At 35.2% G+C, this 11,592-nt stretch overlaps 1 protein-coding gene across 1 annotated transcript in view; it reads right to left on the reverse strand.

The window, feature by feature from the left end:
* Positions 1-11,177, reverse strand: part of RNF180 (ring finger protein 180) — a 59,157-nt gene extending 47,980 nt beyond the window's left edge. Inside the window, 5 exon segments of the mRNA XM_018070244.3 lie at positions 2-300; positions 302-420; positions 5,017-5,103; positions 6,947-7,858; positions 10,462-11,177. Coding sequence (XP_017925733.2) covers positions 2-300; positions 302-420; positions 5,017-5,103; positions 6,947-7,105 — 664 coding nt within the window. The 5' untranslated portion in view covers positions 7,106-7,858; positions 10,462-11,177.
* Positions 11,178-11,592: the final 415 nt, after the last annotated feature.

Here is an 11,592-nt window from a genome sequence, read left to right on the forward strand (position 1 = left end):
TTTACAGGATAGGAAGAAGAGAGATTTCTGTTCTGATTTAATGCCCTTAAGGGAAGCTTTTTACTTTTCATCTCATATCTTGGAGTTTTTACTTCTAGACAAAGCGCTTCTGTTAATCTTCCAGGACCATTATTATTTCTAGCCATGTAGGAAAGTCCTTGACTTTTGATTTGCAAAGTTGCAGTTACCACTTCATGGTAGGTATCCTTGCTAAAACCAGACTGATTTTTGAGGACAGGCAAATGTTTTCCTCATGATTTTGACAATTTAACAGAGAAAGGTGGTTGAGAGTCAGTCTGTTTTGCAGAAATGTATATTTACTAACTGTTCACAGAAATATCTTTTGTTGCAAACAAAGTTAAAGCCCACTAAGCAGGCCTCACAAAATGGACAGTGCAGTTTTCCAATTGTCCACTCTGCCTATTGACAAGAAAAGAAGAAAAATACCCATCATGTTCACTGAAAATAAATGAGTAAGAAATGATCACTAGAGTTATTTTCTCCTTTAGTCAAAGGGTGAGAGACTTCACTGTAGAAAGAAAATCCACCACAGATAATCTTCTGGTCAAAACTCTGCTTGCTACGGTTAACTAAGAAATCTGTAACACACATTTCAAAATGTAGGAGCTTCGAAATATGTTTAAAACTTGTCCAGAGATAGAATAATGCTGCAATACTAATGAAATCATTAGATTCTTAAAGCAGTGAAATCAATTTGCCATTTGTTAATCTGGAATTGGCAAGCACAGTTTCTCTGTTGAATTTTCTGAGTGCTGGAAATCCATAAACTTGCATACTAAGTACCGTGGAAGGAGATACCTTACAAAAAGAATATAGTTTTTCACTTTATTTACCCCACAAAAGCTTGAAATGGTACTTGTATCTTGGTGTATGTAGCTTTACAACACAATCTCTGCGCAGAGACCATGACAAATCCTTAATACTCTACAAGGACACAGTTATTTTCATTATTTGTAATTTTATGAATTTAATTTCAATCCTGAAGTCACCTTTTCAAAAGAAAATACATGTCAAAAATCTTTGAACTCCTATGTAATTACACAATTATTAGTACAACATATTTACACAACTATTAGTATTTTCAGTAAATATAGTAATCTGTCAAGAGAGACACTGTTGAGGATTGAAGTTATGCAGGTGTTTGTAGGAGCAAAGACCAGATGAGAAACATTATCAACTCCAGTCACACTTTATTCACTAATGTTTCTAAAGTGAGGTTGAGCCATGAATACAGAAGCTGCCCAGCATTTCTGGTTTAAGCACTGCTTTCAGTTGCAAATGGCTTTCAAGGTAATTTGGGAAGACTGATGACTGGTACTTGTCTGATTGAAAGCTATACAAAATTTCAGTAAAATAAATTTTGCAGTTTCAGGAAAAAAAAAAACCATCAACTTGTGTGGAAAAAAAAGGTTATTTTTCACACACAATGCTAGAAAATGTTCTGGAAACACTTATCAGAGAAACTTACTCCTGCCTTGTGAGTTAAAACCTCAAAATTACACGAAGCACCAAAGATATGCCTTGTATCACACCTATGAGAATCTGTTTAAATCTGGACAGGTTTTTAACTTGGAGAAAAAAAAGATTAGTTAATATATAACCAAAGACCAGTTTACATATGAGCAAAGGCTTTCAAATCCTTCAAAATTCCTTGAATATGCACAATCTGTCAGTTTATGAGGCTGACCAATGTGTGCATATGCCACTACCAAAGACAAATTAGGCTTGTTCAGAGATTTACTCTCCAGCACTTCATTTTGAGATCACAGAGCACATAATCTCAGAATATGCTGAGCTGGGACTCACAAGGATCAAGTCCAACTCCTGCCCCTGTACATGGCCATCATGAAGAGTCGCATCATGTGCCTGAGTCTATCATCCAAATGCTTCTTGAACTCTGTCAGGCCTGGTGCTGTGACCACTTTTTTGGGGAGCCTGCTCCAGTGCCCAACCACCCTCTGGGTGATGCCAAGGGCTAGGCATTAAAATTAAGGGAATAGCACTTTCTAGTGACTTTATTGAGGTTTTCTGGCATGGAATAGTATCCTGGATTTTCAAGTGGAGAGGAGGAGTGATTCCTGAAGATTAGGGAAGAAAGCTAGGAGCCTGGTAAAAATGGGAATGCAAGAGACAGTAAGAAAGAAGAAGGACATATCTATGTCCCTTATGCACAGAGACTGAGAGATGAGGTGTGGTACCAAGGAGCCTGAGACTGATTTAGCATGAATTTGGCAATGGACTGTGAAAGCATTGACTCAGTAAAGAAGTAACAGCCTACCATTGGAGGAGGTGGCAGGGGAAAAATTAGCAAGATCTGAAAAGGAGCTGAAGGTACACAGATTTAATGTTGGACTGCATAAAGACGAAAAATGTGAAATCGTTAGAAAAAGAAGCCAAAACAAGTGATAAGTGATGGGGAAAAGAAAATACAATAAAGGCCACTAGCAGCACTAGGTATATATGTACAATTATTGAAGATTATCTATACACTAATATGTGCATGAAATCCCAGGAGATCAGTTAAGAACAGGGACAGATGGCGAAAGAGAACCGGCTGGGAACCAGTGGGTTTTTACAGCCTGCAAATAGACTTTGCGCTTATGTAAAATGATTTAGCTTTTGATTCAGGAGTCATACAGGAGAAAATAACACATGATCACAAAATTATTCAGAGCCCAGGAGGATCTGAAGATAACTCAGAATTGTTTAAAAACCGCACATATTTACCCATAAAATCACAGGATCTTGCCAGAGAAGCCAAGAGTTTGAGGCACGAGTTTCTAGGATATTAAATGACAAAATGAAGACAAAGATGTTGAAGGTGTTCACAGATAATTGTGTTCTCTGCCTTTTTCACCAGAGGAGCACTGCTCCTCTGCAACCTTGAGTAAATATGTCAAGTCTTTTCTGGGCAGTCTATGGGTTTTGTATTTCCCAGGTCTCCTAGCTGACCCTCTAAGGTTTCAAATGCAGAAGGTAGAGGTAAATAGAATTCCTTTACAGTTAAGTATGAAAAGAATAATATTACTATCAATATTGAATCTAATTTTACTGAAATCCCAAATCTTTGTTTGCGAAGCCCAGCCACGATGATGATTTACTGAAATAATATAACAGGCAAAGTACTGTCAAAAATTGCATCCTTTTGATTTAGGATTCATGATTAGGCAATTTTGTAAAGTGAGAAAATACCTCATGACCCATAATTTTCAATGCACCTCCAAGATCAATGTTTCTCAAACAGATACACCATTCTGTTATTCATCATAGAAGAAAAAAAGACTGCTAATTTTAACAATAATTTAATTAATGTTTAACAAAATAAAACGTAGAGCAATACAATGAAGGAAAAGAAAACAATTTTTTTTTAATTTTTAAATGCTTAGCTTTACAGTCATAACATTTGTTTTTTCTTTGTGCATCAATTTCAGTGTGGATTTGTTAGAACAGAAGTTACTTAGAATATAGTAAAACTTAGACACTGAAGTCTAAGCAGAAAAGAATGCAGATGTCATTTGCTTATCACAATCAAAGACTCATCAAAGTATATCTGTAGGGCAAAAGAAAAGCACTGTTTCTGCTTATTAATATCTATGCAAAAACATTAACTTCCACGCCTAAAACAACTTAGAGAAAATACTCAACTGAAGTAATCAGTACAACAGGAAAGTTATGAGATGGTTTGTAATCTCAAATGAGCAGTTAAAACTCAAAAGCAGTCACACTGGCTTGTCATCAGACCTTTGAGTTTGTAGGATGGTATCTACTTTCTATTCATATGACATAATAGCACATTAAGTATAAAAGACAACACATGATATTCCAAAAACTGATCTCTTAACAAACCCTCAGTCCAGTTTTATGAGGAAACGTGTTTCTTACTGATGCCAATTTTATGCCCCAAACAGGCGTGGAGAAACCACTCAGAGACAGAGTTTAGGTCTTTGAGTAGCGAGGCATTTATTGCAATACAACATTGGGGAGGCTCCCAGCTCACACTGGACAAAAGAGCTCCAAAGTAGTAGTGAACATCTGGATCCTTTTATACAATTTTTGCTAAGCAATTGCATCATTATTCATGAATATTTATAATATTGCAACATCTAGTTTTAACAGTCATAACAGGAGGAGTTAAGATGGAGTTAGGAGCGTGGTCTTCAATCCGGGGAGAAACATGGTGGTAGTTCCTGTTCTTTGGCCTCCTGAAGGGTCTTTTTCCTCCTCTTCATTGCCATAAACTTTTGACCTTTCCCTACTTTGGATGGTTTCCTTGTGCATTTGGCAGAAGTTCCTGATATTTGGCAAGAGTACCTAGGTCTTGGCTCATCTCTGTTTCCTTATCTTCCTCTGTCTCCCCTCCATATGCCTATTTTATGTGCATGTTAGCATCTTTGGTTCTCTCTGTTTCCCTGTGTACTTACTTTATGCCCTTTGTGTCAGTGTCCTGCATTCCTTAATGAGTTATTATCTCTGCTGTTCCTAAGACTTAGTTCTCTATGCTTTTGCTCAAAGCATGGATTCTAAATTAACTCTCTAATTCTCGTTCTGCTAATATCACATTCGTTTCTCAGGCCTTGCTCTGCTTCATTACTGTCACTGTCAAGATATATGTTAGTATTACAAGATATAGCGAGCAAGACAAAGCAAACCACAAAACCTAGATAATAAATATAATATTAAGCATTGACAAATAAGCAGAGGTGCCCATGACAATTTTTTGGACAAACAATACACTCATCTATAAAGGAGCAGGAAACAGAATTTATCACTTGTAGCATTTCTGCATACATTAAAAACAAAACAAAAGAAATCAGCATTTAAGAGGGAGGAAAAAAAATCTGTAAATGGTAGTGATAGAAGTTACTGAGAAGAATTCCCTCAGCTATAAGATGTCTGTAACATACAATAGACCTTGGCAGAAAAGTGTTCTTGAAACTTGTTCCCCTTAGTTATTTCACATTTTGAATGTAAAGATGCAAGAAAAAAAAAATCTACCTTTTCAATGACACATTTCACCTACTCTGGAATGGCATCTAAATTCACACTGCAAGAGTCCTGAGCAGCAGCTGAAGTTTGTGATGTCTGTTAAAAAAAAAATTACTGTATTGATATTTAACATTCATGTGAGATCTTTTTCTTTGAATACAGCCAGAAGTCAGCTTCCCAAATTCAGTAAATATTAACAAAAGATTAAACTCAAATATGTTTATGCATTTTTTATTCTAAAAATCAGGTAGATGCTGTCAATAATTCTCTATTTCTGAATCTAAGGACATTGGACAGACTCCACAGTGGAGATGTAGGTGTCTGGAGGTGGTTTTGTCTTGTTTACAAGAACAGAGAGCATGCAATTACAGCTTTTCCAAGAATATTTGTAAAATGATTTCAGAAGCACTATCAATGGGCATAATTTTCCAGTTAAATCTGAAAAATGTAAGTTATAGTTTATAAGAAGACTGTGATCAGTACTGCACAAAGGACACACATAGTTTCACATTAATTTTCTAATGCTGTTTAGAATAACTAGCTGAGAAATCAGATAGTCTTAGTAACTTTAGAGTTTTTACTGATACAATGTGATCAACTAAATAGAAAAAAAATAAATCTAACACCCTATAGCATTTCACTAACTCATACTAAAATAAAAACAATTACCTAACTAAAGTAATAAAGATGGCTGAAAATATAAGGAAATTCTAGTGAGAAAGTCCTAAAAGCAGTTGTTAAATTTTATGAATATAGAAAATGTAGGCTCCTATATTATGGAATATAAGTTTCATTCTGATAAAAATTGAAAGTGGGACTATACACAGAAGATAGAAGCTTTTAGAAATTCTCCAAGTATTAACAGCAGACAGGTCCATCTACCATGTCTACGCTATTGTCTCCCTCCTATCTGTGGACAGTACCTGTACTTCAATTTGGATATAATTCTAATTTAATATAATTCTAATATAATTCTAATATAATTCTAATTCGAATATAGTTTATACTATATTTGTAACTTTAAAATTTGTTTTAAAATCTGTTCTACAATTTTTCTTTTTTACTCATATTTCAGCTGTGTCTTTGAGCGAAGGTCTAAAATTCATCAGGAAGTCAACATACTGAAAATATCATTCTTCTCATCATAGTACTATCTTTGCCTCCCAACACCTTCAGATATAGTGTTAAAACACACTTTTTTATCTTCTGTCTACATAATCAGAGAAAGAGCTACTTCAGTCAATGATGGTGGATCTCCACTCACAACTAAAAGTGTCACCATGGGGTATGGTCAAAGATACCTCCTTCTTTCCACTACTAAAAAAGTGAATACATTTTTTTCATTAAATTAGTTGCAATTCCCACATCCCTCCCTAAAAATCACTTCAAACCATTCACAAAAAACACCCTCAAGTATAAAGCATGAAAATTATTCCAGGGCCTCAAGCTCTGTAAGTGGAGTGATTAAAATAAGGTTTATTAACAATACTAATTAAAAATGATCTTAAAAATAAGGTTTTTTCTGCATCTACTGGTTATAACCTTCTCTACTGCCAAAAAGAATGTTGTAGCATTACTAATGTGTTAATAAAAAACACCAAGACCTTCTTTTCTATTTGCTTCTTCACTTTGATTCAAGATCACCAGATGTAAGCACAGTCTTTTTGGCATATTTGGAAAGACTCTAGGTCCTTTTGATTACTAACTTCCATCATAAACCAGTAGGAAATACTCTGTCATAGTTTTATTCTGTATAATTATCTTTCTGTGTATTTTAATAAAGAAGATATAAATTACTAAATTGTATTTTAGCCTGGCAGGGCAAACCATACTTTGGACATACAAGATTAATTACAAAGTGAGGCTAATACTTCTCCTTCATTTAAAACAAACAGCACTGGAGAAACTTACAAACTCACTCTAAAGAAGGTATACTTACTTCAGATAGTTCTTTTCCATTGCATTTGGCAAGGCAAACAGAATTTGCTATGTATTTTCTACAACTCCAGCAACGCAGAACATCAGCCTCTTGGTTATTCATTATTTCAGCTTGTGATATTTTGGCTCTGCATGTCAATTTGTAAAGACCACAAAACATACAATTTGGTCACTTGCTGACACCACCGCTTGTCTCTTGCTACCTTGAAGTCTATAAGTATTCTCATCACTGCAGAAGAGACTAATACTTTATTCACAAACATTCTTTGATCTTGTATAGCATACTACCTAGATGCTTTTAATAGTAAAGTGACACAGTTGGTTTTATTTCCAGGTTGCATAAAAGAATTAGAAAGCAACAACAACAAAACAACTAAAACCAAACCAAACAAAAGCAAACAAACAAGCAAAAAACGTGTCCAATATTTAGACAAAAGACAAGGAACACCCCTTTTCACAGAATATGTCCATAGAAATAAAGCACTGCTATCCTAAACATTAAATAAGCATACTCACATCTAATACCACATAACAAAACTGAATGCCAACATAAAACCATGCAAGACAAAGACTCCTTTTACAATATGCCCCTGGAGGCTTGCTCCTTAGAAGTTTTTTTGTGTAGAAGGATCAACACTACTGGTGGCAACAGACTTTTTCACAGACCTGTATCGGCCTCCCTGTGAATGACCTAAATTCACAGAATCAGAGAATATGCCAAGTTGGAAGGGGCCCACAAGGATTATCAAGGACAAAACAAATATTCTATTTTACTTTGTGTCTTGCTGTGTTCTCTGGTGTCTCTCTGGTCTTCTCTAACCTGTGTCCAAAGTCTTCCCTTTTTGTTATGCTTTCTTCAAAGGTCCTCCAGCTCTTCTTTATACCCACTTCTGTTTTTATCCTCTTGTGCTAGCTACATTAAAAAAATAAGAAAATCTTTTTCATCCACATCTCAATTGAAGCCCTATACTAGTTATGCTTATTCACAGTGCTAAAGCGCGCAGTGATCACTGATGGGGAAGCTGGAGTATAAAACTAAAAATCAGTATCAAGAGAATCTCTGTTCTACCAGTCCAAACATCTGATTTTGCAACTATATTAACTTTTAATTTTTATTTAGTTTTCACTAAGGAAAGAAACTCTGAGGCCTTCACTATAGGCTGTCTGAAGAGCAGTTTGCCTTACTGAGTCATATAGACTTTTGCATTTTCCCTATTTCTACCTTTCTTTTTCTGCTTTGTTTTCTGAATCAAAGACTATGAAACACACAGAGAGGTTACTCATTATTTTTCATTTATGTCTGAGGTCTTCAATCAGCAGATTTTCTACTTTTTCTACAAATTTTAAGAGTCTGGAATACTGGATGAACAGAAATGTGTGCATAATTTAGACTCCTGGCCCAGTGTACATGCAGCTTTTAACAACCAGATCCATTCTAGGCTTAAAAAGTGAAATTAAGGCAAACATCAAATATTTTCTTGCAATACCACAATAAATAAAAATAAATTTTTATTTAGAATCCATAATGTATTTTAACATAAGGTGGCCAAGCAGAAGGCCAGGGAAGAGACACTTAGGTAAAAGGTAAGAATCTATACTAGTAACCCCTCTTGTTCATGACAAAACATGATGATTCAAACGTTTTAACTTAAGCAGGATATCTCTCAAGTTTTTACTACCCTACTTGTGTCAGTGATGCTTTCTGTACCAGACACATTTCAGAACTGGAATGCATAAAATTATGAACTCTTCTATGAATGATTTTTTTAAAAGTAAATCCACACTGATAAATTTTACAAGTACTTTGTATCACTTTGCTATGATAACATTAGGCATCATAGGGTAGTGAAAGAATGATTATCAGTTATGAATTTCTTTATATCACTCAAACACCTTAAACCAGTTCTAATTAATTCTTCATAGCTTCTTAACACAATTCTAGAATTAATTAATTTTACAACAGCCCCAAATCTAAGTCCAACCAGAAAGGACTGAAAGACTTAATGCACAAGGCTAGCTCAGACATTCTTTTCAGGTAGAGCTATATCCTCATCTATTCAAATATATTCTAGAAATGGTCTACACTTAGTGATATACACCTTACATATCTTTGTATGCTGCATTTTGTATTCAAATGGTATATTGAAGTCTCTACATACATTCTATTCCCCTCAGAAAAAAAGATGCTTTGCTATCTGTTGAACAGCTGCTTCATTTGAGGCTGATAATGCTCACTGGAGTAGGGTAAAAACCACTTGGTGTTAGACCCCTCAACAATCAAATAAAGGACTGATGAATAAATGCACTTGCTATATTTAAAAGACAAGGTTAAAGTAATGCAAACAAAGGTTCTCTAAGGATGACTGGCATTTGAAGTGATTTGAACATCCCTCTTATCTATATATCTTCCAAGCATGCAGTTTTTACTGCAAAATAGGTCTTTTTTTTCTAATTTATTTTTACAGTTTGAAAGGTTCTTAGTTCAGCATATACTGTTGATTTAAAACTACACTTACATAAGAGAAATGAGTCTATAGCACAGGTTGTAATTTGTGTAACCAAGAATGCTGATAGTGAACAACATGGAAAAAAATCCAGCTCAAGTGGATACTTTTTAACACTATGTTACAGGAGGCTGCAGTGTTTCTCTGGCCCAGCAGTATTTAAACAGGAATATTCCTGTAGATCTATTAAAATTCTGCACGCATGTGCCTTTTGCAGTTCTTACAAAGGACAGAAGAAACACTACAAATGCACGTTAACACATCGCAGAGGTTTCTGTTAGAGAACACCAAATGAGATGTTTCTGATTTATCACATCAACATTGCCTTCTATTTTTATTTGCACATAACTTCAATTGGAACTCAAATAAAAGCATATGACCATAGGATTTTGAAGTGGGTTTGTAGTTAAATGCAGTTCAAGTGATTTGTCTTTCAGTAAAAAGTGCCAGCATAAAGATAGAAGTTTTCAATTCGGAACTCAGAAAACAGAGTCACCCTGAGTGGGCCTTTTCAGCTTGGCGCTGGGCCATGTGTGTTTTGTCTGTACTGCTTCCAGATCAGTTCCTTTGTGTGAGTTCATGTTTGCCTCCAAAATAGCATGTAGACATATCTGAGTGTTAAAAAGCCTGTGCTCCTTGATGGATTTTGTTTGATGACCTTTAAATACTTTCCTGTGATTCAGGACCAGTAAAATCAGTACCAGAGTCCTAAGACTTCTTTTCCAAGTCACTCCCAGATCCCTTTTTTGAAAATCATTTGTCTAGCCTTCTTTTAGAAATCTTTGATGAAGATTTCACAACTTTCCAAAACTATTTCATTACCTTCTTATCTTTTATTAACTTTTTCCCTTGCACCTAAACTATATTTTCCAGTAATTTCCATTATTTTCTGTGAATACAGAGAACAAAAAGGCTCCTTTTCTTCTGTGCAAGAACATTTAACAAGTTTAAACACTTATTACATATTATCTCCCCTTCAAACTTGTCTTTGAGCTAAATAAATCTTTCTCACTTTCCTCATAGATCATGCTTTCTTGGTCTCCAACTGTCACTGTCATTTTGTGAACTCTTTCAAATGGGTCAGCCATTCTTGCTGAATACAAGATGGATGATGAACTCTGTGAAGCTTCACTAGCACTGAGGAAACGAAACAGATTATATAAATTTTCAAGGGAAAAAAAGAATGAAGGATGCCTTTTTTTATCTAAATTTCTTGTAAAATTCAAATTGCGTAATGTATTAAGCTTTGGACATTTCTTCTTCAAAAACATTGCTAAAAAACTCCAATTAAAAATTTTTGAATGTTCAAAGCGAAGAACTAAAGAAAACCGTCTAAATTTGTGTTGAAATTTCATCTAGAATTTCAACTATCTCGCCCTTCGTTACCAAATACATAAAAATGAGAGAATGAGTAGCATAAGTGGTTATCAAGGTATTTTTGTTCAAAAATTACCTGTGATCCCTTCAGAACACTGCAGCCATCAAAATTACAATAATAATTAGGTTGCAGAGAGAAATTAGGGCACAGAAACTTAAGCATTAATTACTGAGAGTCTTGAAAAAGGTAGATGAGTGTCAGCTTTGAAGAAGCATGACAGAGAGAAGCTAGATGAGCTGTCCTAGCAAACAAGAGTCCATACCATAAGTTCCTGCTTACAGAAAATGAGAAGCTGACACTCCACCAGACAGAGAAACCTTCACGGAAGACATTAAGGTACACATAAAAACTTGCTGCTGATTTCTCATCTCCAAATTATTCCTTCTTAAAGAAACACTTGAAAAACCCTACTTAAAAAGTGTTTCTCAATAAAGTAGCACTTATACGGGAAGACAGAAAAGAAAATGTAAAGAACTGTCTCCAGGCTGCCAAAGAAGAAAAGCAGCAAGATGCATGAAGAGCTGTGCCATCTGCTCCTGTGCCAGCTCCTTCTCGACTATGAACTGTTCTACCAGTTCTGCTACTGTTGTGTGATCAGCTTCCATATCATAGACCAGCAGCTGATTACAGAGGATGGACAGTGTGTGATACTCTTGTAGCAAGACTAACCCATATAATTAAATGACAGTTAAAAAAAAAAAAAAGGAAATAATGCTACTTGCAAGGTATTGCTTAACTTGCTAAAACCGCCTTCAGCATGATGCT

This window comes from Manacus vitellinus, unplaced genomic scaffold, assembly GCF_001715985.3.
Source record: "Manacus vitellinus isolate BGI_N305 unplaced genomic scaffold, ASM171598v3 scaffold_18_pilon, whole genome shotgun sequence".
NCBI classification, from domain to species: domain Eukaryota; kingdom Metazoa; phylum Chordata; class Aves; order Passeriformes; family Pipridae; genus Manacus; species Manacus vitellinus.